At 43.8% G+C, this 27,537-nt stretch overlaps 3 protein-coding genes across 3 annotated transcripts in view; 1 reads left to right on the top strand and 2 right to left on the bottom strand.

The window, feature by feature from the left end:
- utp20 (UTP20 small subunit processome component) overlaps positions 1 to 9,561 on the top strand; it is a 34,881-nt gene extending 25,320 nt beyond the window's left edge. The window contains exons 43-62 of the mRNA XM_072673192.1: positions 265 to 421; positions 502 to 600; positions 692 to 859; positions 968 to 1,134; positions 1,224 to 1,365; positions 1,847 to 1,963; positions 2,057 to 2,227; positions 2,940 to 3,071; positions 3,836 to 3,946; positions 4,854 to 4,933; positions 5,006 to 5,075; positions 5,174 to 5,356; positions 5,480 to 5,611; positions 6,736 to 6,868; positions 6,957 to 7,144; positions 7,389 to 7,460; positions 7,608 to 7,886; positions 8,291 to 8,417; positions 8,514 to 8,659; positions 8,743 to 9,561. Of these exons, the coding sequence (XP_072529293.1) occupies positions 265 to 421; positions 502 to 600; positions 692 to 859; positions 968 to 1,134; positions 1,224 to 1,365; positions 1,847 to 1,963; positions 2,057 to 2,227; positions 2,940 to 3,071; positions 3,836 to 3,946; positions 4,854 to 4,933; positions 5,006 to 5,075; positions 5,174 to 5,356; positions 5,480 to 5,611; positions 6,736 to 6,868; positions 6,957 to 7,144; positions 7,389 to 7,460; positions 7,608 to 7,886; positions 8,291 to 8,417; positions 8,514 to 8,659; positions 8,743 to 8,898 (2,830 nt within the window). The 3' untranslated portion in view covers positions 8,899 to 9,561. The remainder of the gene's footprint in view (positions 1 to 264; positions 422 to 501; positions 601 to 691; positions 860 to 967; positions 1,135 to 1,223; positions 1,366 to 1,846; positions 1,964 to 2,056; positions 2,228 to 2,939; positions 3,072 to 3,835; positions 3,947 to 4,853; positions 4,934 to 5,005; positions 5,076 to 5,173; positions 5,357 to 5,479; positions 5,612 to 6,735; positions 6,869 to 6,956; positions 7,145 to 7,388; positions 7,461 to 7,607; positions 7,887 to 8,290; positions 8,418 to 8,513; positions 8,660 to 8,742) is intronic.
- A 1-nt stretch (position 9,562) lies between these two features.
- Positions 9,563 to 14,662, bottom strand: arl1 (ADP-ribosylation factor-like 1). The gene is made up of 6 exons (XM_072673193.1): positions 14,564 to 14,662; positions 10,932 to 11,069; positions 10,755 to 10,836; positions 10,557 to 10,668; positions 10,291 to 10,469; positions 9,563 to 10,201 (listed from the first exon to the last, which is right to left on the bottom strand). The coding sequence occupies exons 1-6, from the start codon at positions 14,565 to 14,567 to the stop codon at positions 10,171 to 10,173; spliced, it is 546 nt and encodes a 181-aa protein (XP_072529294.1). The 5' UTR covers positions 14,568 to 14,662; the 3' UTR covers positions 9,563 to 10,170.
- A 5,475-nt stretch (positions 14,663 to 20,137) lies between these two features.
- tnnt2e (troponin T2e, cardiac) lies at positions 20,138 to 27,310 on the bottom strand. The gene is made up of 10 exons (XM_072673191.1): positions 27,291 to 27,310; positions 26,620 to 26,641; positions 26,468 to 26,528; positions 25,226 to 25,342; positions 25,049 to 25,126; positions 24,818 to 24,931; positions 23,720 to 23,832; positions 23,464 to 23,554; positions 22,434 to 22,474; positions 20,138 to 20,183 (listed from the first exon to the last, which is right to left on the bottom strand). The coding sequence occupies exons 2-10, from the start codon at positions 26,634 to 26,636 to the stop codon at positions 20,138 to 20,140; spliced, it is 678 nt and encodes a 225-aa protein (XP_072529292.1). The 5' UTR covers positions 26,637 to 26,641; positions 27,291 to 27,310.
- Between the last annotated feature and the right edge of the window lie 227 nt (positions 27,311 to 27,537).

Below are 27,537 nucleotides of genomic sequence, written 5' to 3'. Positions count from 1 at the left end.
CCCATCCTCCTCAAGGTTGGGCATGGTGGTGTGCAATCTGAGGTGCATTCTGCTTAACACAGTGTTACAGAGTGGTGATCTGAGCTATGGTAGCCTTTCTGTCAGCTCCAACCAGTCACTAGTGTTTTATTTATTCATTGAGGTTTTATTGATTTATTGATACAGGCCTACCTAATACAATGCTTTTTTTAGTGTATGTATGTAGTAGGGGTTTCTTTCCTTAATTGAGGCCAGTATTAACTGGCATGATGTCTGAATATACAGGGTGCTCCTGAAAGTGTGTGTCCACCTCCGGAGCCGATTCCAGGAGATCCGTGATGTAGCACGAAACACTTTGATCAAGATCATCGAGGCATTGGGACATCGCTACCTACAGTATCTTCTCAAGGAGATGCAGGGTGTCCTTGTTAATGGCTACCAGGTAAAATATTAAATAGCCATTGTGCATAATACAAATTGCAACTGCTGCTGGGACATGTAGTCATTCCTGTTCTTCAACAGATTCATGTCCTGACCTTCACTGTGTATCAACTGCTTACAATCCTGAAACCATCCTTGACCGCAGGAGACCTGGACCCTTGCATGGACATTCTTGCAGAGGTGAGCCATACTGCCCATTGTGCATTTTTTTTAAATAGTATCAGTTGTGAATGTGTATCATGCGTTGGCTAATGTTGAAATTTCTCCACAGATCTTCCACAATGAGCTCTTCGGGGCTCTCGCCGAGGAGAAGGACGTCAGAGGCATTGTTTCTAAGGTGATGGAGGCCCGTCACAGCAAGAGCTCGGACTCTTATGAACTGTTGGCCCAGTTTTGCAGTCAGGAACAGGTCACTCAACTGATCGTGCCACTCAAAGTGGTAAGCAGCCAATCAGACAGTGCTCTCAGTGTCAGGTGCTCTGTAGGACAGAACTGAGGACTAAGGACTGTCTCCCATCTTCTGTCTGTCTGTCTATCTGTCGGCTAGGTGTTGGAGAAAACGGTCAGTCTGAAGGTGTCCAGACGAGTGAACAGTGTTTTGAGGAGAGTGATAGCAGGCCTTCTGCTGAACCAGAGCATGACCCCTCAGACCATTCTGCTGCTGAGCCATGGCCTGATCAGCCAGAGCCTCCCCCTCATCACCAGCAAGAGCAAGTATGTTAACACTCAGTAGCCACCACTGTGACTTGTAGAGTCCAGGCACACTCTACTTTGAATAACATGCCACCCCCCTTGTGTTACAGACAGAAGTCGAGGCCTCCTCCAGATCCCCGTCTGCCTCCTCCTAGCTGTCTGCTGTTACCCCCCACCCCAAAGAGAGGGGGCGCGAAAGCAGTTGTTAGCAGCCAGACCAACATGCATATCCTGGTGGACACTGGGCTCAGTGTAAGAATAGAACCTGATTGACCCAATTAAAGCAACGTTATGTAGAATTTTTTACCTTAAGCTTCAGAATCATGCTGATGGTACAGTCACAGTAAAAGGGTGAATAGCATCTCTTGACATTGCCATTTCAGGCTAGCATGCTACAGCTACTGTACTGGAACTTGGTGGATCTGCACGAGATCTCTCTCCAGAACTGCATAGAGTGTCATATTTGTGTAAAAATCCTGTAGTATTACCCTACCGCCTCCGTCCACATACTCCTTTTACTTCAAATGCTGGTTCTTTATCTCTCAGCTTGTTAACGAATGCATGTGTACAGCGGCCTATGAAGAGAACCTCAAAGGGCTACGCTCTCCAGCTCCCCAGATGAGCAAAACTTACCAGTTCTCGCATAATGCTGCTTTAATTTCCTTGTCCTTATAAAGTGAGTATTTGATCATGAGCTCATTTTGGACTTACAAGGGTTTTCTCTTTGGTCCAGCTGCTCCACTCTAGCCTAAAAAGTTCCAAGATCAACTCCTCAGTGCCGTCCGTACGGGAGATGTTGGACCCATTTGTGTCTCTACTGCTGGACTGTCTCAATTCCATGCATGTCAAGGTCAGCATTTGTGCATTCATTGAACATTGAACAGTGCTTAATGCTTAATAATTGTGTGCATAACTGAACCTAAGTGAGACTTTGTGTGTGCAGGTGATCACCGAGGCTCTGCAGACCTTTATCTGGATCCTGAAGTTCCCTCTGCCTGCCATTGAGCAGACGGCTGACGAGCTCACCAAGCAGCTCTTTGTCCTGCTGAAGGATTACGCTAAAGCCGGTGCTGGGCGAGGAGAGAACTTCGAGCTCGTCCAGAATTGCTTTAAGGTAACTGATTAAACTGTAAACAGATACTCATAAAATCACTACCTGATTACATTGAGTATTTTAATATTTATTCAATTTAATAATTACAAGTTACAAGTTTCCTGGTGTTTGAGACCACCAGCTAGAAAAGTTAGCCCTCGTCTGCATTCATTACAGACGATATGTACCAGCTAGCCAGCACATTGTCCACTGCAGTAAGAGATTTATAAGAACTGCCCTTTCAGCTACTTAACATTGAACCCATTGTTGATGCAGATGTGCAAATGCATGCGTGCACACGCTTGTCCCTGTAGAGAAGGACTGCCAAAAGATTAGGATGCTCTGCAGCAGATGAACATTGAACCTATTGGCACCATGTTGCCTAATGCCAGGCGTGGGCAAGAGAGGGGTATAAAGCCCCCCAGCATTGAGCTGTGGAGCAGTGCAGCTGTGGGGAGTGGACTTTTCTTCTGGATGCAATCAAATCCTCATAGCAGTGCTCCTCCAAAATCTAGTAGAAAGCCTTCTTCCCTGGACAGTAGAGACAGTTACTTCAGCAGAAGCAGGATAAGCTCATTTTAATACTCTTGGTTTCAGAAGAAACAATGAATGAGCAGGTGTCCCAATACTTTTGTCCAAATGGTGTCTGTCAATTTCATGTATTGAACTCCATCCAAAAGATGGATACGGTTTGACATTCTGTTGAAAATGTTCTGTTTTTTTTGTCTTGTAGGCCATAACTGTCCTAGTGAAGAGTGTGACGAAACACTGCATCTCCGACACACAGCTGCAAGTGCTGCTGGGATATGCAGAGGAGGACATCTATGATAATTCTCGTCGAGCCACTGCGTTTGGACTGCTTAGGGTAAATTTGACCACTCAAACGTTACGCTGATGTTTTTAACCCTCCTCCAGTGTTAGATAGCCGATTACCCCACCCACCCCCTATCACATGTAATGCTCCCGACACTCGAAAGCTGAGGACTGACACATGCACAACCAGCTGATGTTAACGTCCTTGGGCAACCAAAGCCCAGCTCCAGGGTCATGCTGAAGTGGAGAGAGAGTGACCTCCATCCACCCAGACAGAGCAAGGCCAGTTGTGCTCTCTCGGGCTCCGGCTGCTGATGGCAGGCAGCATGACCTTGGCTTCGACCAGCAATCCATAGTCGCAAGGGACATGAGTTTGAGTCTTAGGCCTTGCTGTTTCGCCATCAACAGCCGAAGCCTGAGAGAGCACAGTTGGCACGCTCTCCCCCTCATCACCCCCTATTGTGATGCAGGCCGGTACAGGCGTCTGTTGGCTGATGGATCAAAGCTGGGGATCTGGCACTGTCCTCAGAGTGCGCTGGCTGCCTGGCGTTGCTGCGTTGACTTCACATGACTTCACATGTATCAGAGGAGTCATGTGCCTATCCTTAACCTGCTAGTGTTGGGAGCATAGTGAGTGACGTGGGGAGTCTAATTATTATTATAATATTTTATTTGAAATGATCAAGGCCTCTAAACAAAGTTCTCGTCCTAGAAGACTGGGGGGGATTCCTCCTTCAGAGACAATGTCTTCATCACTTCTTTTGTGTGTGTGTGTGTGTGTGTGTGTGTGTGTGTGTGTGTGTGTTGTGATTCTAGGCGATCTTGTCCCGGAAGCTGGTGGTGCCAGAAATGGAAGAGGCGATGAAGAAAGTGGCCAAACTGTCCATAAATGGATCGACTGATCAAGTGCGGGTTCGCTGCAGACAGGTACGTCCAGTCCAAATGTTTGTGGACACCCCATTTAACGAATGCATTCAGCTACTTTAAGTTACACCCGTTGCCGACACAGATGTGCAAATGCACACAACACACACAGCTTGTCTCGTCCCTGTAGAGAAGTACTGCCAATAGAGTAGGCCTAATGCCAAGTGTGGGCTAGAGGGGTATAAAACCCCCCAAGCATTGAACTGTGGAGCAGTGAAAGAACTGTGTTCTCTGGATGGTGATGGATGGTGCTCCATCCAGTACTTTTGGGATGAGGTGGGGAGTTGGGGGTGAGAACTAGACCCATTTAGAATGGCATGGATGAGTGTAGCTGCCTCAGTAAAGTGAAGAAGTGTCTCAGCCACAGTAATGTCACCGTTTACAGCTTTAACATTAATGTTGGCAATAAACAAATTAGCATGTGCACATTATCTCAATCGTGGTTTAATACTGATATCAGGACTATGTGATGTAATAAGCCAGGTTTCAGGGTCCAGGGGTTAGATTTTAAGGTTTTTCTCGCAGCCTTTTGTCATAAGTGTGTCATTCGTCACCTTTTCCCCCTAATTTTGGTTCGATTGCAGGTCTGTAAGTATGAACGCAAAGCAAACCAGGACTAAAATCTTGTAATACAGGGCTCTTCAATCCTGGTCCTGGAGATCTACCATACTGCTGAGTTTAGCTCCACCCTGAATCCAGATAATGAAGGCCTTTATAAGGCAACTGAACATTAGAGTCAGCTGTGTTGGATCTGAACTCTTCAGGCTGGTAGATCTCCAGGACCAGGATCGAACAGCCCTGTTCTGATGTATTTTCTGGCTTGGACCAAGAGAACCGAAGCTGTCCAATGAACTGTTCTGGAAGTTTTTTTTTTTATGAAAGTTCTCATTTTTCCCCTCCGTCTTCCCAGATCTACCTGAAGTATCTCTTGGACTATCCACTGGGGAAGAAGCTGAAGAATCACTTTGACTTCGTTGTTGCTCAGCTGACGTAGGTTTCAGCAGACACGCTCCTTCTAAAACACGTCTCAGAAAGATACTCAAGCTTTTCTCATTTCTGCAGGTACGAGTATGACACCGGAAGACAGTCCGTCCTCGAGATGATGGCATTCATTTTCCAAACCTTCCCTCAGGTATCTTCTCATCTCCTTATCTCCTTTTCCCACATTCCCATCACGGTATTTCAGCCCTTCTTAGCTTCAAGCACATCTGTTGTTGGTGTGTCCCACAGCCTCTTCTGCTGGAGCACTGTGGCCTGTTCTTTGTGCCGCTGTCGTTGGCCATGGTCAACGACGACTCCGCACGCTGTAAGAAAATGGCCTCCTTCGCCATCAAATCGCTGTTGGCTAAGCTAGACGTGAAGCATCAGAACGCCATGTTCACCCTGGTCAACAGCTGGCTGACCGGAGAGAAGGTGAGCAAATTAAGAGGTCACACAGGTTTTGGTGTTGCTGGTGTAGAAGTCAGTGTGGACGTTAATCACATTCTGCTAATATATTGTGTGTGTGTGTGTGTGTGTGTGTGTGTGTGTGTGTAGATGGCTCTCCGCAGGCTGGGGGCTCAAGTGTGTGGGCTGTTTGTGGAAGTGGAAGGGGAGCGATTTAACCTCAGGCTGGATTCTCTGCTGCCTCTAATAGAGAAAGAAATCCACACTGCTAACTACGAAGATGTGAGTATTGTCTCTCTGTGTGTGTGTGTGTGTGTGTGTGTGTGTGTGTGTGTGTGTGTGTGTGTGTGTGTGTGTGTGTGAGTGTGAGAAGCTTATTGGTCATTGTGTTGTTGTAACCTCTGTTTAGTTTATCTTTGCTATTATTATACAATATTATGCCATATATTGTCACTGTCATGCAGAAACCTTGTATCTTATTTTTCACTTTTTGACATCGTGTGAATCTGGCAGTTGTTCGTTACATTGTGTCAAACCTTTGTGATTAATGGACCAATAGAAATGCTCCAAACTGACCTGCAGTAAAATCTTTACATTGACTTCCATTAAAAATTAAGGTACTTCTCCTGTAAAGTTGACATTTTGGTACGACAGTAATAGCAAAAAAATGATGATGATAATAATAATAATAAAAAAAAAGAGATGTCATACATGTAGTGGCCCCTAAATGGTCCCGCTACAACAATCTTATACTGACCAGTGACCCTATTCACACCCTGGCTAGTACACACTTAAAAATATTCAGTACTACTGCTGTAACTCAGTCATAATAAAATAAAGGCGATTTCCCCCTCTATGGCGTAGCAGTGGGCGGAGACCTTCTGAATATTAATGCTCTCCTTGGTGGCCCAACCCACTCATTACTACTCTTCCCCCCTATCGCATGTAATGCTCCCGATACTGGGAGGATGAGGTCTGACGCATGCCTACCTGGCAACCAACGCCAGGTACCAGCTCTGATGCATCACCTAGCAGATGCTAGCAGTGATGTTAGCCATCTACCCACCCGGGGAGTGCAAGGCCTGTTGTGCACTCTCTGGCTCCGCCTGCTGATGGCAGGCAGTTGTTATTGCTTGTTAACATGCATTTCTCTCAAGTGCTGAGAGGGCGGGTAGATGTACTCAGTTTGTGGTGATGCCACAGCCATATACATAACTCTCTCTCTGGGTGGATATGGTGGTCCCTTTCCTCTCCCCGTCGCTTAGCCTGATGCTAGCCAGTGAGGGCGTCTGTTCGCTGATGTCTATATAAACGTACAGTTGACTCCTGAGATGTGAAGGAAGTACTGTTAAGAGCTAAATGAAAATAGTCCCTGAAAGGTAAACGTTGCATTGATCTCGATTCAGATCGAGGAAGAAGAAGATGAGAAAGCTGCAGACCGGTTGCTTTTCTGTTACCTCACTCTCCTCACCAAACTCATCAAGGACTGCGGCTTCTTAGAGCTCCACAAACCTGCCGACACGCTGACCAGCATCTGGGGTACAAATCCTTTCACGTAGACTAATTAATTAGTAATTAATTAATTCATTAATTAACCATCTGTTTTGATCTTGTGCGTTTCTCATAGGTCACGTTGAAACTCACCTGCGCTATCCCCACTCCTGGGTGTGGCTGACTGCATCTCAGGTCTTCGGCCTGCTGTTTGCTGCCCAGAAACCCGAGGAGCTGCTGTCTCTGTGGCGCCCTCAGGAGAAGGCACCCAAACCCGAGCCGTCTGTGGCCTTCTCTTTCCTTGCGACCAACCTGGACAAGAAGGTGAAGGTTCTACCAGCTTGGGGCAATGCTGGTGTTGTAGCTAACGTGGCAGAAATCCAGTTTTTAACCAGAATTTGGTTTTAGTTATTTATTCAGAGCACAAATCTGATAAGTCACACTTTCATATGTGGTCCTAGATCAGATAGGTGGCCGATACATGGCTGCATTGTTGGAGCCTGGGCCGCACTGGACCTAGTCTTCATTTGTTGTTTACACTTGTCACCTTTTTTCTTTTTTTGTTTAGATGAGGGAGCTGGTCTTGTCATTCTGTCACCAGCTGCAGTCGAAGTTCCTGGACCTTGCTGCTGGCGAGCAGGTAAGGAATGTAGCAAATAGAAATCGAGCTAAATCTGTTATATCGTCACTTCCGTTGAAAGTTCAGACAGTGTTTTCCTTCTGTAAAGTTGCCATTTTGGAGATACAAGATTTTTACTATTTTTTTTTTTCCTTCTCCCCTAAACAGGTTGTAAAGAATTTGCTCTTCGTGGCCAAGGTGATCTACCTTATCTCACCTGAGACTGACTCTGTAGAGAATGGGAAAGAGGAAGAGGGAGTAGAGGAGGGAGAAACGGAGGGCAAAACCGAAGAAGACCAACAGGAGGAGGAGGAGGAGAAAGAGGAAGAGGAGGAGGAGCAGAAGCAGCAGGACGAGAATCGGCCGCCATCTCTACTCTGGGTGATGAAGAAGCTGTCACTGCTGGCTAAAAGAGAAGCTGCTGACACGCCTAAAGTGCCACTAAAGGTGCGTGGGGAAATCTGGACAATAGGCTACTAGGTTTTCTCCTCAAGCTTTGTAGTGGTCCTGATTCTCGTCCAGGAGAACCCCCCTGTCCTACACATTTTGGTGGGAACACTTTTAGCTCAGGAAAAGCTTGCTAGTAACTGATTAGCTGGACCAGGTAGACACAAAAATGTGCAGGACACGAGGTCTAAAGTCAGTATTGCTGCTTCTTATTGGTATTGATGGGGATCTGTATTGGGCTGACATCCAGTAAATGTTGGATCGGTGGTTGAGTGTCTGCTGGGTTGCATCTAGAAGCTCATCTTCTAAAACAAGGCACTTTGAGGAACGCTCTAGGAGCTGACTGGGGTGTCTGTACGAAGTGATTCATTTTAGGGTCTTACATTTTCTTTCGTTCTTCTCAGAGAACATGCGTGTTCAAGTTCTTGGGGGCCATGGCTGTTGACCTGGGCAAAGAGCGTCTTGGCCCTTACCTGACAACCATCATTGCTCCCCTCTTCAGAGAACTGGACAGCACATACGCTGACCAAGGTAACGCCATACATCTTCAATTAGCATCTTGATGATGTGATTCAGAAATTCAGGTTTAGGCCAGAGCATTTCCTAAATCTGGCTCGATTTTCTCAGATCCCACACTGAAGAACCTGGCCCAGGAGCTCATTGAGCTGCTGAAGAAGGTGGTGGGTCTGGAGAAGTTCTCGCTTGCTTTCGCTGCTGTGCAGAAGGAGGCCACACAGAGACGAGCCTCACGCAAGAAACATAGGGCCCTGCAGGTAAGTGTTTCTTAAAGACTTCTGGACGTTCAGTTTATGGAAGAGTGTAGTAGCTTACGTACATTCTGCCTTTTGTTTTTCAGGCTGTTTCCAATCCTGACATTGCTGCTAGAAAGAAGATCAAGAAGCACCAGAAGAAAAGTGTGGCTAAGAAGAGAAAGATTGAGTTTTTGCAGCCAGGATACAAACCAAAGAAGCACAAAGGCACCTCACTCAGAGACTTGGCAATGGTGCAGTGATCTATTGATTAGTTATTGATTAATTAAACAGCAGTCAAACGTAAGATGTCACTGTATCTACACTGATCAGCCAGACCATTAATCTTCATCTACAGTGGCGTCTCTGAAGGGGTGGGGATCTACACATTAGGCAGCAGATGAACAGTCAGTTCTTGAAGGTGTTAAAAGCAGGAAAAAATGGACAAGCAGAAGGTCAAGGACATCATCTCCTAAATATTAGGCAGGCATTGTGGGGTTTTCCCTTAGATGCAGCAACAACTGGTGACCCTGAGGCTCATTGATGTGAATCACGGAGGCCCCACCCACCTCACACATTACAGGGCGTAAAGGATCCGCTGCCATTGTTGGTCTTGATGCAGATACCACAGCAGGACACCTTTCCGAGGTCTTGTGAAGCCCATGTTTCAAAAGGTCAGATCAGTTGTAGTGGCACAAGTGGGACCCACTCATTATTAGGCAGGTGGTATTAATGTAATGGCTGATTGGTGTATGTATAAATGGATTTTAGATCTCCTGCAAGTGCAAGCAAAGATGCTACTTTTGGTCAGTGTTGGACTACCCACCATCTCTCCAGCAGCCATGTGGAATTGTGCAGTTTAATGTACATTTTTTTACAAATGAAAATAAATGCATATGGATGCAAAACACAATGCATCATAAGAAGTTTACAGACCATAAATTTATTTCAATGTTAAACTGATCTCAATGGTATTGTCCACTGTACATGCTTGTATATAAATACGCAATGACAAATCCATCGCATACAAATGACAAATCGTCTTAAATAAGAAACCACTAAAATACCAAAAGTCAGATACCAAAGCTGATTAGTATTCAAAGGGGGCGAAGCAACCGTAAGGCAGGAGTGAAGCCTCCTGACCACAGTCTGATACCAAGCTTGGAAAAAGAGGGAAATACAATAAGCAAAACTCTAAAATTACAAGACACTGATGTAGTGGGTAAGTAAGGGACGGGGAGGGAGCACGGGTCAAGCGAGCGTCAGTATAGACAAATCATCAGAACTTCAGCTATTCGTACAGGGTCTCCACTGAAACTGGGGACTTCTTGCCATTCAGTTCTTTTGGCCATACTGCAACCCCACTGTTCAATTACTGCTGTATCGCCTCTTAACTGGAGGGGCCAGGAAACGACTATAGCGTTCACACAGTAGGGAGGAATGCAGTCACTGGTCCAAAGGGCACCCAGCCAGTCTTTCAACAGGGGCTCAGAAGACAAGAGTATTTACAGAGCGGGGTGTGTGTGTGTGTGCAGTTACTGCCTGCTCTTCAGAGACTCCACCAGCCTGTACAAAGGGGAGAAAATTAAATAAAACAATGCAAACTGGACAAGGTCAAAAATATCTATATATGATGCATCTGTGCAGATTCTTACCACTCCATGGCCTCATCCAGGCCTGTTCCTTTGGTGGCAGAGGTTTTGAAAATCTGCCACTTCCTATCTTTCAGTGCAGGCAAGCCTAAGGAGTTGGCCACCTCAGTGGGCGTCATAGCTTGCTCCATATCCTGCTTATTGGCAAAAACCACTAGGATGGCCTTTTTCAGCTCTTCCTCCTGTAGTAAAGTGTAAACACAGCCACAGTGTCAAAGCCACGCACACACATGCCGGCCTTTAAAGCAACAGCGGCATATCGAACCTACCTCCAACATAGCCACCAGCTCAGACTTTGAGATACCCATCCTGTCACGGTCACTGCTGTCCACGACGTAGATCACAGCATCCGTGTTGGAGTAGTAGCAGCGCCAGTATGGCCTGGGGAAGACCACAGGAATGTCAGTCGTGGACGATTATTATGGCGACTACAGCAAATAAAAGGAAGGAAATAAAGGGCTTTTTACCTGATACTTGTCTGCCCACCAAGATCCCATACTTGGAACTTCAGATTCTTGTAAGTCACTGTCTCAACGTTGAAACCGATGGCTGTGTTTGGCGAAACAGCAATTTTAGCTTAGCTCAAAATCAAACGATTTAGAAGCTTTGGGTTGTTAAGAAAGGTTATGGGCACAAGAACATACTTGGGATTGTAGTGACAACTTCTCCAACTTGCAGTCTGTAGAGTATGGTAGTTTTTCCAGCACCATCCAGACCCAGGATGAGAATCCTCATCTCTCTTGTGCCAAAAAGGCCCGAAAACAAGCTGGAGAAGAAGCCCCCTAAATGAAGAGAAATTACTTCATTAATTACATTATAACACCACCTAAAATGTAGAGCTGGATTAACCCTAGTAAAATCGTAATACAAAGGGACCCCACCCTGTTCCTTTCTGTGCTTTCCCTCATCTAGCACACCTGATAAACACATGAACTAAGGACCAAGCTTCTTCATTACAACATGAACCAGGTCATTCAGTGGGTTAATCAAAAGCTCTGTTCTTTAATCAGTTGTAAACATGGTGGTTATTAATGGTGGTTATTAAGTTATTAATCTATTTATTTACAATTATGCTGTTGATGCCTCAGGCATTGTTGTACCGCAAGACAACTGCAAGAAATAAATACATGAAAAAGTCCTGTGTTCCGGACTAGTGCAGATTTCTGCGCAGTGTCTGTTCATAGCTGTAATAGTGATACTGCAGCCGATACTGATAGGCTGGTCATCTCAAGGTCAGATCCCATGCTCGCCATAAACAAACCACTTCAGAGTTTGTTTGGGACCAGAACGAGACCATCTCCTCTCAAGGGTCTGGTGCAGTTGTTTCTGTTCAGTTAAGAGAGAATTACCGTATTACCATCCGTCCAAATGCATCACGCCAAGGGAGAAAACGAACCAGAAAACAAACCATTTGACTGGCCTAAAAAGTGCATGTATGAAAATGCCTGTAAATATTAGGGGGTTATGAGGCAAAATAGCCAAAAATAGTCGCTAAATAAGACTTTTCTTAAAAGGTTATCACCACTTTATTATTTCATATAAAACTCAAGACATGAAAGATGACTAGAGGCTTTAAATAAAATGACCGCATATGAACGTGTCAATATATTTAAATAAGTAACCACAGCACACAAGTTTACACAACTGACTAGCATGCCCGTCTGTCCGGTTTTCACCCGGACAGGCAGGTTCTCACCTTCCATTTACTCCTGTCAGAGCCCCTGATCAAAGCTCACATCTGAAAACCATAAAGGGATTAAGCTCCCTCAACAAACCAGTCCTGCTAATAAAACCTGCTAAAGTGAACTGCATCGTCTCCAGATATTCCTCTAATCCATGCAAGCAGAAAGTCTCAGGTGTCTCTTGTCTTGCTTTGCTGACTAGAAGGTGAGAACATTTAAAAATTAAAACTTCCAAGGATTATCTGAGCGATTGATTAATAACCAGGTCTGTAATAGAAATGTGCACCTTCGTGTAAAGTGATGGCTGAGTGACGGCTCTTAGGACCTTTTAAAAAGGTTCTTGGCACTCACATCTCTACTACAAACATGCTTCTTTATGGAAGCAAACCGGTTCTTCTATGGCATCAATCTTCTACGCCATTTCTAACACAGACACACACTTGAACAAACAAAAGCTCTCGTCTTCATGTCGCCAACTCCCTAAAAAAACCTTACAAACAACGGGACGATCTGGAGCGGTCACACATGAGCTTAAATGCCAATCATCAGTGAATGGGGTATACAGCCCCTCTAGCAGTGGGCTGTGGAGCAGTGGCCCGCTGCAGCGATGGAGGTCCTTCCATCCAATACTTTTGGGATGAGCTGGAGTTTGTGGCGTTAGTTACTCAGAACTTAATACCCAGCATCATCAAAACCTGCTATTGTGGCTGAAAATGAAAAATACTTAAGCAGAATAGAGGCTGGTACTAAAGACGAGGAACAGCTTTTTGGACATGTAGTGCACATAAACACAGATTTGGCCTAGTAAGACAGTATGAGCGCTGACATAGCTGTACACTGACTGTACTGTGTGTGTGTGGGGGGGGGATTTAGCCTTGTCTTTTCACTGGCTTCCCGCATCAGATTCAAAACTTTGACGCTGGCCTACAAAGACAAGAACGGACCAGCCTTTTGATGGCGATGGTCAAAAGCCCATCCGCACCAAAAGCCCTTCCAGCTTCAAGTACGGCTCGGCTCGACCCGCCATCCCTCAAAATCCACGGAAGACGAGCATCCAGGCTTTTTTCTGTCCTGCACCGAAGTGGTGGAACGAACTTTCCCTGGGTGTCCGAACAGCAGAGTCCAACACTCACTGTCTTCAAACCCAGACTGAAGACCCTCCTCTTCTGAGAGGACTTGGGCGAATAGCAGAGTGGTCTCCTTATTGTCTTGTGTTTAGCAGAGTCTAAACTCAGAGGATCTTTGAATTATTAGTCTATTTAAACTAGCTGAGGTTCTTCTTGAGTAAACCGCAAAGCACTTTGGAGAAGAGCGTCTGCTAAAAGCCTTTAATGTAAATGATTCTACTTTTGCTCTGTTGAAAATGCTGCTGCACAAAAGCGATGTCAGACGAAACTCCCTTAATTCTCTTAATTCAGTGCTGATTTACTGCTGTTCTGTTTTATTGTGCTCTCCGGTGTCGAGAGGAAGAGGATGGGTTCCCATTTCGAGTCTTGGCTCCTCTCGATCTGAGGGAGTCTTTCCTTGCCACTGCTGCCGCTGGCTTGCTCAAAAGAGGCTCGAACCTGGATCTCTGTGAGGCTGCTATGTGACAACATTCGGTGTAAAAAGCCTATATAACTACATAATTAATATCTGAATTAAATGGCATTAACACACACTGGCCTCCTTTGAATGACTGGACGAAGCTTGGTGGGTACATTGGAAATGGACCATAAACAGTTGAAGGACCACATGTATTTTGCAGTTTCCTCCCCAAGAAACTTTATACCCCCCCCCCCCAGTAAAAATAAATCATTTTTAGAGAAATAACTTTTATTCCCCTTAATTAAAAGACAATAACTTCTTCAAGATTAGGCAATTAGCTAGCTAACCAACCTTTAGAGACTTCAGCTGCTCCCCCAGCTGAACTGAGGGGATAGTTTACTAAATTAAACGGTAGTTAAACTGTTAATTAACTTAAATTAAATCGAGGACACACTATAAGTCTCTAAATATTACTTTTTCTGCCTCTAGGAGAGGCTAGCTATAACCTAAGGGCAGGGAAATAAGAGGAGCAGTAGGGCTGCTAGCCTGACCATTAGAATAATGAGAGAGCCAAGCTAGCTAGACAGCTAACATAGGACACCACAATTACCACCAATTAAACCAGCTGATTATTTCCCCATTAATCCCCTTAATTAAAGCCCGTTGTTCATTTTAACACCCTGATAACTGAACACCATGTGAGCTAGCGCTAGCTATGCTAGCTAACAACACACAGAGCCAATAGCTACAGCTACAGCTATGCTAGCTAGCCTAGCTATAGCTTTCCTGAGAGCAACACACACAGTGTCTCCAACACACAGATACAGGTCTAATTAGAGCTCTACTAAAATATTATTAAATATAATAGTGTTAAAAGCAGCCAGTCTAAGGCAGCACGTTGTAGTTAGCTAGTTAGCTACAGCTAGCCTGCGGGCTAAGCTGCGGCTAGCTTTCCTAATAGCAGGGCTACAGCAGAACCCGCAGCTTATCCGGTCCATAAACCAGCAGGAAAACGCGGAAAGCCTCAGTAAGTCCACTGCAGTGTGGAGAGCAGAGTGAGGACGTACCCATGGTGCTGTAGCTGTAGCTGTAGCTGGTGCTGTGGCTCAGGCGCTGCGCAGGTGATGAGCTTCCGTCTTCGAGGCTGGAATGACGTGTCAAATCACGGCGCGTTTGTAAACCGTGCTGCCACCGATCTGCGCAGACTCGAGGGAGGAGGGGGGAGGAGGGAGGAGGGGGGAGGAGGGGCCCTTTATTATTATTATTATTATTATTATTATTATTATTATTATTAATATTATTATTATTATTATTATTATTATTATTATTATTAAGTATTAAGACCCATTGCCCTTTATTATTATTATTATTATTATTATTATTATTAATATTATTATTATTATTAAGTATTAAGACCCATTGCCCTTTATTATTATTATTATTATTATTATTATTAATATTATTATTATTATTATTAATATTATTATTATTATTATTATTATTATTATTATTAAGTATTAAGACCCATTGCCCTTTATTATTATTATTATTATTATTATTAATATTATTATTATTATTAAGTATTAAGACCCATTGCCCTTTATTATTATTATTATTATTATTATTATTATTATTATTAATATTATTATTATTATTAAGTATTAAGACCCATTGCCCTTTATTATTATTATTATTATTAATATTATTATTATTATTATTATTATTAATATTATTATTATTATTAAGTATTAAGACCCATTGCCCTTTATTATTATTATTATTATTATTATTATTAATATTATTATTATTATTATTAATATTATTATTATTATTAAGTATTAAGACCCATTGCCCTTTATTATTATTATTATTATTAATATTATTATTATTATTATTATTAATATTATTATTATTATTAAGTATTAAGACCCATTGCCCTTTATTATTATTATTATTATTATTATTATTATTATTAATATTATTATTATTATTAAGTATTAAGACCCATTGCCCTTTATTATTATTATTATTATTATTATTATTATTATTAAGTATTAAGACCCATTGCCCTTTATTATTATTATTATTATTATTATTAATATTATTATTATTATTAAGTATTAAGACCCATTGCCCTTTATTATTATTATTATTATTAATATTATTATTATTATTATTATTAATATTATTATTATTATTATTATTATTATTAAGTATTAAGACCCATTGCCCTTTATTATTATTATTATTATTAATATTATTATTATTATTATTATTATTAATATTATTATTATTATTATTATTATTATTTTATATTGACTGTTAAATAAACACTGTCATAGTTCAATATCTAAAGTACAAGGTAAAAATATTTAATTTTTGCACTAAAATTGTCCTCGTCAGCAGCTACACTGTTTTTGGCTCATTGATCACGAAAATCATCGCGGGACTCATCGCGGAGCTCACCGATTGGCTCATCGCGGAGCTCACCGATTGACTCATCGCGGAGCTCACCGATTGGCTCATCGCGGAGCTCACCGATTGACTCATCGCGGAGCTCACCGATTGGCTCATCGCGGAGCTCACCGATTGGCTCATCGCGGAGCTCATCGCGGAGCTCACCGATTGGCTCATCGCGGAGCTCACCGATTGGCTCATCGCGGAGCTCACCGATTGGCTCATCGCGGAGCTCATCGCTTGGCTCATCGGGGAGCTCATCGCGGAGCTCACCGATTGGCTCATCGCGGAGCTCACCGATTGGCTCATCGCGGAGCTCATCGCTTGGCTCATCGGGGAGCTCATCGCGGAGCAACCCCCTCTCCACGGAATCGACTGGTTTTACAGCTCGTTTAAGCTTCATCCACTGAGGTCTCATTATTCACCTCTGCAAAGCTGAAGAAGATGGAGGAAGTCCGCAGAGCAGCGATGTGCTGTGTGTGTAAATGAGTAGCGGGAGTCTGTTGATGTTTTTAGAGGAACAGTTTTAACAGCAGGGCCTGAAGCATTGCGTGGTTTCGGCCGCTAGGTGCCGCTAATGTGCGGTCTGATGAAGCTTCCAGCACTGAAGCTGTTATTAACACAGTCTGGAGGAAAGCTTCAGCTCAGCTTCACTGAAAATATAACTTTAAACATCTGCTTTTAAAATACGAGTAAAAGTTCAAAAGTATTAAATAACGTTTTCATGTAAAGTAAACTTTAATGAACTATTTCCCAGCTTTAATAAAAGTGCATGATTATGTACATAATTAAATGTAAGGAGTTACAAACACTGGGTCTGCTTTCAAAAACAAAGCCCACTACGTTTCAACGCTAATCAATGAGCTCCGCGATGAGCCAATCAATTAGCGCTCCCTCTCTCTCTCTCTCTCTCTCTCTCCCTTCCTCTCTCTCTCTCTCTCTATCTATCTATCTATCTATCTCTCTCTCTCTCTCCCTTCCTCTCTCTCTCTCTCTCGCTCTCTCTCTCTCTCTCTCTCCCTTCCTCTCTCTCTCTCTCTATCTATCTATCTATCTCTCTCTCTCTCTCCCTTCCTCTCTCTCTCTCTCTCTCTCTCTCTCTCCCTTCCTCTCTCTCTCTCTCTATCTATCTATCTATCTCTCTCTCTCTCCCTTCCTCTCTCTCTCTCTCTCTCTCTCTCTCTCTCTCTCTATCTCTCTCTCGCTCTCTCTCTCTCTCTCTCTCTCCCTTCCTCTCTCTCTCTCTATCTATCTATCTATCTATCTATCTATCTATCTCTCTCTCTCTCTCTCCCTCTGTCTCTCTCTCTGTCTCTCTCTCTCTCTCTCTCTCTCTCTCTCTCTCTCTCTCTCTGTCTCTCTCTCTCTCTCTCTCTCTCAGGTGAACCTGCTTAGCTAAATGAACCACATACCTGCACCTTTTACCTTTACCTTTACATGAGGCCCACTGACCAATCAGAGTCCTTGGGTGAGGAGCTTACCTCACCTTTAGACCCAGGAGCCCAGCCGGCTGAAAGGCTTCCTGCTGCTGTTCCTCGCTGTGTGTGTTCAGGGGTGTCTGGTGGTCCTCCTTTAACCTCCTGTTTCTCTGGAGGTTAACGCTGTGTGTGTTGGAGAGGAGCTTCATGTGAGATGGTCTCCAGTAGGAGACTGCACCCTCAAACTAGCTGTACAGGAGAGGGTGTGTGTCTGGTGTCTCTGGACTGCTTGGGGTTTTGAACAGGTAAGAGGCTCACCAGAGGTCTGAGGGTCCGAGACTCCTTTTAGGAAGGAACCGCTCCCCCCTACTGAGGAGGAAACCTGGAGACTAGAGAGTAGCGCCACCTGCAGTAGGGGCTTTGGCTTCTATTACTTTCTAGCCAAGTGCTTTTAGACCGAGTAGGGGAGTGTGGGTTAGTCCTGGTCTGTTCTTCAGTGCTGATGCTAGTGTACCAGATAACACAGCAGGTGTAGTGTGTATGGGTGGGATGTCCAGTTTTAATGAAGTGGCTCTTTGGCCTGGTCCTCACTACCTTCCCCTGGTCTTCACTGACCCCAAAAGACCCACCTAATGCCACATGTTGATCACAAAGCACTCTAGTCTAGCCATGGGGTCATAAAGGCTCTTTTTAATTTTCAATTAAAAATTTTGTCCAGTTCCAATCCCAATCCCCCCCTTCCCCTCCTCCACCATCCCCTCCTCCTCCACCTGTAACTAGGTGCTCAGAGTGAATTCACTCTACCAGTAGACTAAACCCTGTAGCTCTACAGCAGTCCTCCTCTATTCCAGCTCTGCTGATTTAACTGGGATTAAAACGCTTGATTTGGCTCCTCTGAGATGAGGAATGTTATTTTAATGATATTATTATATTATGATATGATGAAAAATGAGTTATTTCTTGAAATAAATGAAAGCTGAAGTGAAAGGTATTTAATTACTTTCTTAATTAAGGTACAGGAACCTAAAAGTGGAAGCTGTGTTTATCTCTTATAATGACACTTCACTAAGTTTAAGTTACAGATTGTGAAGCTCTGCTTTCTAAAACAACGGGGCGATTTCCGGGGTGAGGGCTGGCCAATCACTGAGCTCTGCGATGAGCCAATCGATGAGTTCAGCGATGAGCACCGCAATGAGCCAATCGATGAGTTCAGCGATGAGCTCCGTGATGAGCCAATTAAGCGCCATGGAGAGATCCGCGATGAGCCAATCGATGAGCTCTGCGATGAGCACCGCAATGAGCCAATCGATGAGTTCAGCGATGAGCCAATCGATGAGCTCCGTGATGAGCCAATTAAGCGCCATGGAGAGATCCACGATGAGCCAATCGATGAGTTCAGCTCTGTGATGAGCTCCGCTTTAAGCTCCGTTAACAACAGTGTGATTGCTGATGAAGACATAATATATAGACTATATATTTTTAGTGCTGTTAAAGGATCAAGTTTAGTACTGTGTAGTTTAAAGTTTGTATTATTTAATATTTATAATATGTAAATATCTTAACTTGTTACTATAAATCGAGTTAACCATAATTAACCATCAGCTTTCCTCCCCACCAACATCATATTCACCCTGAAATCGTCTCGAGCCTTTGTGCTGCTTTGGTGTGTAAAACTCATCACCAGCTTCAGTGATGCTCTTTATTAATGATACTGATTCATTTACAGCTTTAATTGATCAGTTTATCAATGAAGTATTTGAGCACAGACAGCATGTGTGAGCAGGGGGAGCTGGTGTGTGTGTGTGTGTGTGTGTGTGTGTGTGTGTGTGTGTGTGTGTGTGTGTGTGTGTGTGTGTGTGGTGGCTGTTGGGAGGGGAGCTCGAGGCTAACAGAAGGTCACCAGTTCGTCTCCCAAAATGTGGAGAACTAGATTTCCTGCAGAAGAGCTGAGGAGACGCCGTCCATCAACAGGGACACCAGCGAGGAGCAGGACATACGAGTTCTCCACTGACTTTATGAGGAGGAGGGGGTGCTGTGGTCAGCTCTCGGTGGACTAGCTGAGGAGACAGACTCTGCTGGAGCTTCTGAAGTCGCTCAGGAACCAGAACAGGAAGGAGAAGCTTCAGGTGAGCTTTGTTGGGTAACATGCTGGACTGGGCTGGAAGAGTCACCATGTTTTAAAGAGGGGTGAAGAGATGAGCCGAGGTCAGTCCCAGTAATCAGCCTCTGTCTCTCGGTTGGTTTCTAGAGAACTAACGTAGTAAGAGAGCTCTCCTAAGCAGCTGGAAGCCAGCTGAATGGTTTGTGGTTCAGACATGCAGTGTCAGGAAAACTCATTAATTTCATGGATATAATGTTACACTGATATTCTTTAGTCTTCAAATATTAAAAAAACTCAATAAAATAAAGGTTTAGAGAACTGCTTGGACCTTAGTGTGTGGGGTCACTCCATGCATTGCAGCCCAACCTGATGGTGGGATAGTACTACCCAGTGGCTCTTTGGCCCATTTGATATCATCCATTGTATATTTGCTGTGTTTCCAGTAAATCAAAGAAATATCATTGAATGGAAAGTAGAAAAAAGAAGAGATTACAGAGAGAGACAGGACAACAAAAGATCTCTTTACTGTGTTTGAGAGTTTACATGCAGAGTCAGAGAGTACAGTGGTTTGGAGTGACCGCTGAATGTCTTCAAATGACACTTCACATTCAGTCTTCTGAGTTTCTTCGTAGACCTGGAAGACCCGGTAGACCCACGCTGCGCGCTTACCGCAGCCTGCCGCCCACCTTGCCCTTGCCACGGCCTTTGGCGCTGCGAGGCGATAAGATAGAGCATTACTTTGCTTCAGATCAACTTTGGCAACAAATATCAGCTAAAAAAAATTGGATATCAAACCTTTATTTCATCCATTTATTTGGAAAAATCAAACTCTAAATCTTACTTTGGGGGAAAACTATTGATTTATGTGATGAAATTGAGCATATTTATGTATAAAAGTCCAAAAGGTCTCAATTCAGACACCTTATACCATAGTACTGTAGTCATCCTGTAGTTTATTTACCAGTGTCTTAGCAGATACTACATCAACTTCTCAAGTGTTAAGATTAGATGGCACCCAAACCACAGGCCGCAGAACCAAACCCGTACGCATGCATGCAGAACCAGGTGCTTCTCATGCAGTGGATCTCCAACTAGATCTTTCGTGCCGTCAAGACAGGGGTGCATTTTCACTTATTATTATATTTTATTATATATATATATATATATATATATATATATATATATATATATATATATATATATATATATATATATATATATATATATATATTCATGAAGATCCAGATCTGGAATAGTGACGGGTCCAATGGTCTACTGGTCTAACGAGCCTCAACCCAGATCATGGAGGCTCCCTGCCCTGCACGTTAGTAGTGGTTCCCCTGCTTTCACCCCCCTGGCCTTTGAGAGGACCTGTTAATGAACTGATTAGTGGAATCGGGTGTGCTAGGGGAAGGAAGAAGGGAATGTGCAGGACAGGGTGCCTCCAGGACCAGGGTTGAGGCTCGTTAGACCTGTAGACCATTAGAACTGTCTCTGTTACAGATCTGGATCTTTATGAAATTAAAGGTGGTTCTTCTATGGCATCGGTTAAAGATCGATATGTGTATAGGTGTGTGTGTGTATATATGTCTGTATGTATGTGTGTGTATGTGTGTGTATATAAGATAAGATAAGATAGTCCTTTATTAGTCCCGCAGTGGGGAAATTCACACACACACACATATATATATATATATATATATATATATATATATATATATATATATATATATATATATATATATATATATATATATATATATGAGTGAAAATGCACCCCTGTCTTGATGGCATGAACATTCCAGCTGGAGATTCCCCTATATTGACCGTTTTTGTTATTTATTTTGATGAGAAAAGACAGATTAGTCCTTTACTTTTAACTTACCGTTCAGTTTAAAGTGTCCTCACCTTTGGCCAGAGTGGCTAGAATTAGCCTAATGACTACTGTCTATCTACAGGTCACGTTACTGATGAGAGGCTACTGATGAGAACTACACTAATCCTAATGGCGTTTTCACACCTGCACTTTTTAGTCCGGTTAAGAGAGTCCAACTCTGGTCTGGTTTCACCCAACTATCAGGTGTACTCCATAAGTTCGAGCTAAACGGTAGGTTAACCCGGTAGACTAATTACTACAGCTATGAGCAGACGCCATCTCTGCTGCTGCACAGAAATCTGCACTAGCCCCAGACAGATCTGACCAGTTCGGACCAGTGCAAACCAACTACAGGTGTGAAAATGCCCTGAACGTTTCCCTTTGATTACCTCATTTATCCCATAGAACTGGGCTCAATATATGCTTAGATGTTTGAGAGGGGGAACGGTAAGGGAGGGAGTGAAGAAACCACAGAACCCGGTCTTATTAGGATCATATTTAAAGGATCCTAAAGGTTTTCCCCCTCAATGCCACTTTTTTTGAGGAGGATTGAGCTGGACCGCATGCTCAGAGCTCGCTCCTTGGGGCATCATGTTGTGTTAAAGGGTCTGGACCATTAGGCCTTTATCAGGGCTGCACAACACAACAGAAATATTGTGTATATTTCAAGCCCACCATCGTGATTATCCAACTGTATAACACTGCTGATTGACTGAAGAGTGCCTCTTTCTGCCAGGCCAGGACCCTTTAACACTGGAGGGGGATTGACCAGGGTGGTTCGGGGGACTTACCTCTGGTGATCCTTGACTCGAGCCAGAAGCTGAGTGATCTGTAAGATGGAACACATACGGAAGCCTGGCTAAGCACCGAGAGTCAACACATTTTGCCAAGGAAACAAGGAACCTGAGAGATCCGAGGACGTCCGCAGGAGGACCGGGCACCTGACCGAACCCTGTAAGTCACCTGTGTTTCACCTGAAGCCGCGAGACCCGAGCGAGACCCCCGACCCAAGATAAGTCTGACCACAGTTACCGACAGCAGGCTACACAACAGAGAGGCCACTGTGCTCCCATCCAGTTACTTACAACTTTTGCTGTTCACTGATTCTGGACTGGAGTAGAGTCATCTGCAAGCAAGTCACAGTTTTAGACAGGCAACTTCAGGGAGGCCTGTGTGTACAGCTACAGCCACAGCTGTGGACGCTGCCGTTCAGGTATTTGAGTGGTGATGCATAAAGGGGGCAAAATCTCTAAAGTAGTCTTTCATATGTCCATTTAACCAGCTTTTGTGATGGGTATTAAGACCTAAAACATGAAATGCTCATGTATGGCTCCATACTTAAGCTCCTCTCTGTCATAACTAGATGCGCTATTTGGACAAAAGTATTGGGACACACCTCTTAATCCCTGAATTCTGGCAGTGTTTCATTTAGTCCCATTGCCACAGGTGTATAAAATCCTCAAGCCTCTAGCCATGCAGTCTGCCTTCCTTTCACACATTAGTAAAAGAACGGGAGGTTCTGAAGAGCTCACTGAACTCCAGCGTGGTTCTGTATGTAATAGGGGACACCGCTGCACCAACAACAAGAAGTCAGCTGGTGAAATTTAGACCTTCCCTCCTAGATCTTCCTCCATCAGCTGTGAGTGGTGTTATTATTGAACAGTGGAAGAGTTTAGGAGGAACAGCTCACAGAGAGCAGCTCAGCCACCGGGTGTCTGTCAGACCACGTAAAGTTACAGAGCGGGGTCAGGGCCGAGTGCTGAGCTCCTCAGAGCAGAGTGTAGAAAAGTCTCCAACTGACTCAATAACTGCAGAGCTCCAGACCTGCTGCTGCTGGTAGAGCTTAGAGTAAAGGGGGACCAGCTCTATATTAATAATGCCTATGGATTTATAATAGGATGTCATTAGAGTTCCTGTAGGTGTAATGTGTAGGTGTCCCAATACTTTGGTCCATTTACTGTAGATAAGAACATCTGCATAAGCTATATCTAGAGTTCTTGGAGCGGAGTCCTTAAGTACTGAAGTAGAGGCATGGTTTCTAAATATTGGTCAGTGAGATCACAGTGTAGTGGACCATAGATAGTTATGCCAGAAGAAACCAGAGAGTACACTTACATCATATTTCTGTCTCTTAAGTTTCTCACTTAGGTCAAACTTCTCAGCCTCCAGCTCCATCATCCACTGCCACAGCTCGTTGGCCTTTTCCCTGCGGAGTGAAGCATGGCACTCGGTCATCGGACATTCTCAAAAGCACACTACTTGATCTAAGAGCCCTCCGCCCCAGCGAGCGAGTAGGGATGTGCCAGAGGGAGCTGGTTTTGTACAGGGATGAATGCTGTGATGTGCTGCATGGCAGAAGGCAGAGGCTCACTTCAGTTTGTCCTCGGACAGATGGTCGATGCTGAGTGGCTTTCTCCTTTCAGCCAGGATCTTCTTCTTCTTCTCCCGCTCGGTCTGTTTCTTTGCTCCTTTGCGTCCCTCCATCTGTCAGGGAGAGACTTCAGAGTAAGGTGTGTGTAGACTTTATAGTCTATAGTAGTCTTTATAGTCTTTATAGTAACATCAAATATTTCAAGGACCGAAAAAAAACAGCTGGATCTGATGCTGATATCAAAGGCCATACAGCATGAGTTCATTAAGAAAAATCGAACAAAATGATTAAGCCTCAGATTACAGTCAAATTGAACGAACCGACCGAGTTAATCTTCCGTATTTGTGCAAAATGTTAGCATCCTTGGTCTAAGATACAGATTAGCCTCGACTTTTGCCTAAAAATAATCCATGTGTTTATTTTTTATGAATTAATTGTGTGTTGGAACGACTGTGGGCTTGGCCATAGCATTAACCACCTGCCTAAACTTTTATAGGTCACCCTTGTGCCAGCAGAACAGCTTGGCTGTCGAGGCATGGACTCCACAAGACCTCTGAAGGCGTCCTGCTGTGGTATCTGGCATCAAGACCAGTATTAGCAGGACAACATTATTACATCTGTCCTGTAAGATGTGAGGTGGGTGGGGCCTCCATGAGCCTTAGGTGCCCATTGACCTGTCACCAGTTCACCTGTCCTTTATGGAGCATTTTTTGATATGTACTGACCACTGCATACCAGAAACACTCCCTCCAGGAACACAAGACCTGCCTGATGTTTTGGAGATGTTCTGGCCCACTTGTCTATTCTTGTCTATATTTATGTGGACTGACCTCAAAGAAAACTAGATTTATGCATTATACTCCCATGTCTACGCCTAAATGAGCTTTTATGTGGAAGACAGTGGACATACACTATATGGACAAAAGTATTGGGACACCTGCTCATTCGTTGTTTCTTATGAAATCAATGGTATTCAAGGAATTTATCCTGCTTTTCTTTTTTCTGGAGTGGTGTCTGCAAACTTTTGGACATAGAGTATATCTAATGTTACTCTTGTCTACATTAAGACACAGTTCCCAGTGTTTCATCAGTTCTGACCTTCTGCTGGATTCCACCGTACTGGTGAGTCATGGTGCTGAGTGCCTTCTTCTTCTTGGCATCCTCATCATGCTTCTTCCTCTGCTCCTCTTGCTCTCTCCTCTCTTTCTCTTCCTGCAATGAGAGAATGAGATGAACTCTCTGGCATGAACTCGTGTCTTTTCTTCATGGATGTGAACTGAATGGTCACTGCACGGTGGGCCCTGATTGGCTGGGAGAGATGCCACTCACCGCCAGACGGGCTTGTCTTTCCTTCTCTTTTTCTGTTCGGATTCTTTGCTGTTCTGCTCTCTCTGCACGGCGCTTCTCCTGCACGCAGGTCCGGTTGAAAGCAGTAGTCAGTTACTGGTCAGACCTGATAGACTGGGACTTACTTGCTCTGGGACGTTGGGAATATACAGCACTTACAATCCTGTTGACCAGAGCAATAAGCTCCTCCTCATCCTTCTTCCTCTGGATGAAATGAGCTTCAATCAGAGACTGCAGTTCAGACAGATCCTTTTCCTGACGCTTCCTGTGGATGTCCTGTCGTACATACACAAATGCACACATGCGCGTTAGCATTGCACACATTAGTTTTCTCACGCTAGGTTTAATACTACCTCTGGCAGATCTACCAAAAATGCAGATCTGAAGCTTTTAAGACATTCAAATAACGTTATTGACTTTGTAGGCTGACGTTTTACAGGGAATTCATCAGTAATTACTTCAGAGGAGCCTGCTGGACCTGTTAACCATCTGTCTAGGTCTAGTCCAGTCTAGAAAATGAAAGTCAATTAAACTGGCTTCTTACAGCCTACAAAGCAGATGATGATTCTGGGCCAAATATGCCTGTTAAGGCACTTGCAGAGACAATTCTAGTCCATATATGGCCCGGTCAAGACACTTGCATGTCAGTTATACCAAAGGAAGTGTATGGTGGTCCAAAACTGGGCCACAGACGGTTCTAGTCCATATATGGCCCGGTCATGACACTTTGGGGTCAGTTATGCTAATGAGCTGTGTATTGTGGCCCAAAACTAGGGCCCAGTCAAGACACTTTGGGGGCGGTTCTATCAAAGGCAAGTGTGCAATGGTCTAAAACTGTGCTGCAGATGGTTCTAGTCCATATATGGCCTGGTCAAGACACTAGGGGTCAGTTAAGCTAATGGGATATGTATTGTGGCCCAAAACTAGGGCCCAGTCAAGACACTTTGGGGGCAGTTCTATCAAAGACAAGTGTACAGTGGCCCAGAACTGTGCTACAGATGGTTATTGTCCATATATGGGGTGGCCAAAACACTTGGGGGTCAATTATGCTAAAGGGATGTGTATTGTGGCCCAAAACTAGGGCCCAGTCAAGACACTTGGGGCGCAGTTTTATCAAAGGCAAGTGTGCAGTGGCCCAAAACTTGCTACAGATGGTTATTGTCCATAAATGGCCCAGTCAAGACACTTGGGGGTCAATTATGCTAATGGGATATGTATTGTGGCCCAAAACTAGGGCCCAGTCAAGACACTTTGGGGGCAGTTCTATCAAAGGCAAGTGTGCATTGTCCCAAAACTAGGCTACACACAGTTCTAGTCCATATATGGTCCGGTCAAGCCATTTATGGGTCAGTTATACCAATGGGATGTGTACTGTGGCACAAAACTGGAAAACCAACTCACGTCAAAGTCCACTTTCTCTCCCTCAGGAATCTTAGGAGCTGCAATGTTTGGCATGAACATCCTGAAAAAGATTTTATACATTTTTCTCATTGAGGTGACCCCACTGATGGCTAATGTGAGTGAAGTGAGGTTGGCATGATTAAAGTACTTACTTTGGCTTTGGTTTCATCTCATCTAAAGCAAGAGATGAGAATAACATTAGCATTGGGTTAGAAATGTTGGATATTTTGATCATTTCAATTAGATATAATACTTAAGGCACAAGCTCAAACGATCTGATGCATTCCTGGAGGATTTTGCCGCTTTATCATTTTAGAAATATTCTTATATTGATTAGGTCCCACTTTTGCCACCCCAACAGATCTGACCTGTCGAGGCTTGGACTTCACAAGACCTGAGAAGACGTCCTGCTGTGATATCTGTGGCACCAGGAGATCCTTTAATAAGTCCTGTAAGTCTTATTGTGGGGCCTCCACATCAGTGGATCACACCAATGAGCCTTAGGTGCCCATGACCTGGTTGTTCTTTCTTGGAGTACTTTTGGTAGGTACTGACCACTGCATACCAGAAAAACCCCATTAGACCTGAGGCCTGATGTTTTGGATATGTTCTGATGACCCAGTTCTCTAGAACATCACAGTTTTGCCTCTTTTTTTTTTTTTTTAAAGCCACTGTAGATGAAGATGAAGTCTTCACTTTTTTTTCACTTTCAGTTTTTCACGTCACCTTTCTGTGGTGCTAATGTTCTGGCTGATCGGTGTATATCTAGTATAGTGTGTACTGTATATTAATAACTAATTAAAAAAGAATGTAAGGGAATTACCTGCAGCCTCCTCTTCAACAGCAACTGATAAATAGGAGAAATTATGGAGTTAGTGACTGAGAAGATGAATCACTTATTTAGATTCATATCACACCTGATGTGGGTTGGCAGAAGTACTTAGCCAACCTGATTTCATTCAGAACTGCATTAATAATAACTGGGACGTTTCTGGAGTGCTCAGGAATTCTCGTTATTTGACTCTGACAGTATTAACACACTAATAGTAATAATAATGTCATGATCTCTC

The sequence above is a fragment of the Salminus brasiliensis genome, chromosome 2 (assembly GCF_030463535.1).
Source record: "Salminus brasiliensis chromosome 2, fSalBra1.hap2, whole genome shotgun sequence".
NCBI classification, from domain to species: domain Eukaryota; kingdom Metazoa; phylum Chordata; class Actinopteri; order Characiformes; family Bryconidae; genus Salminus; species Salminus brasiliensis.
Note: the sequence above shows the minus strand (reverse complement) of the source record. Positions and strands in the feature narration are given on the sequence as shown.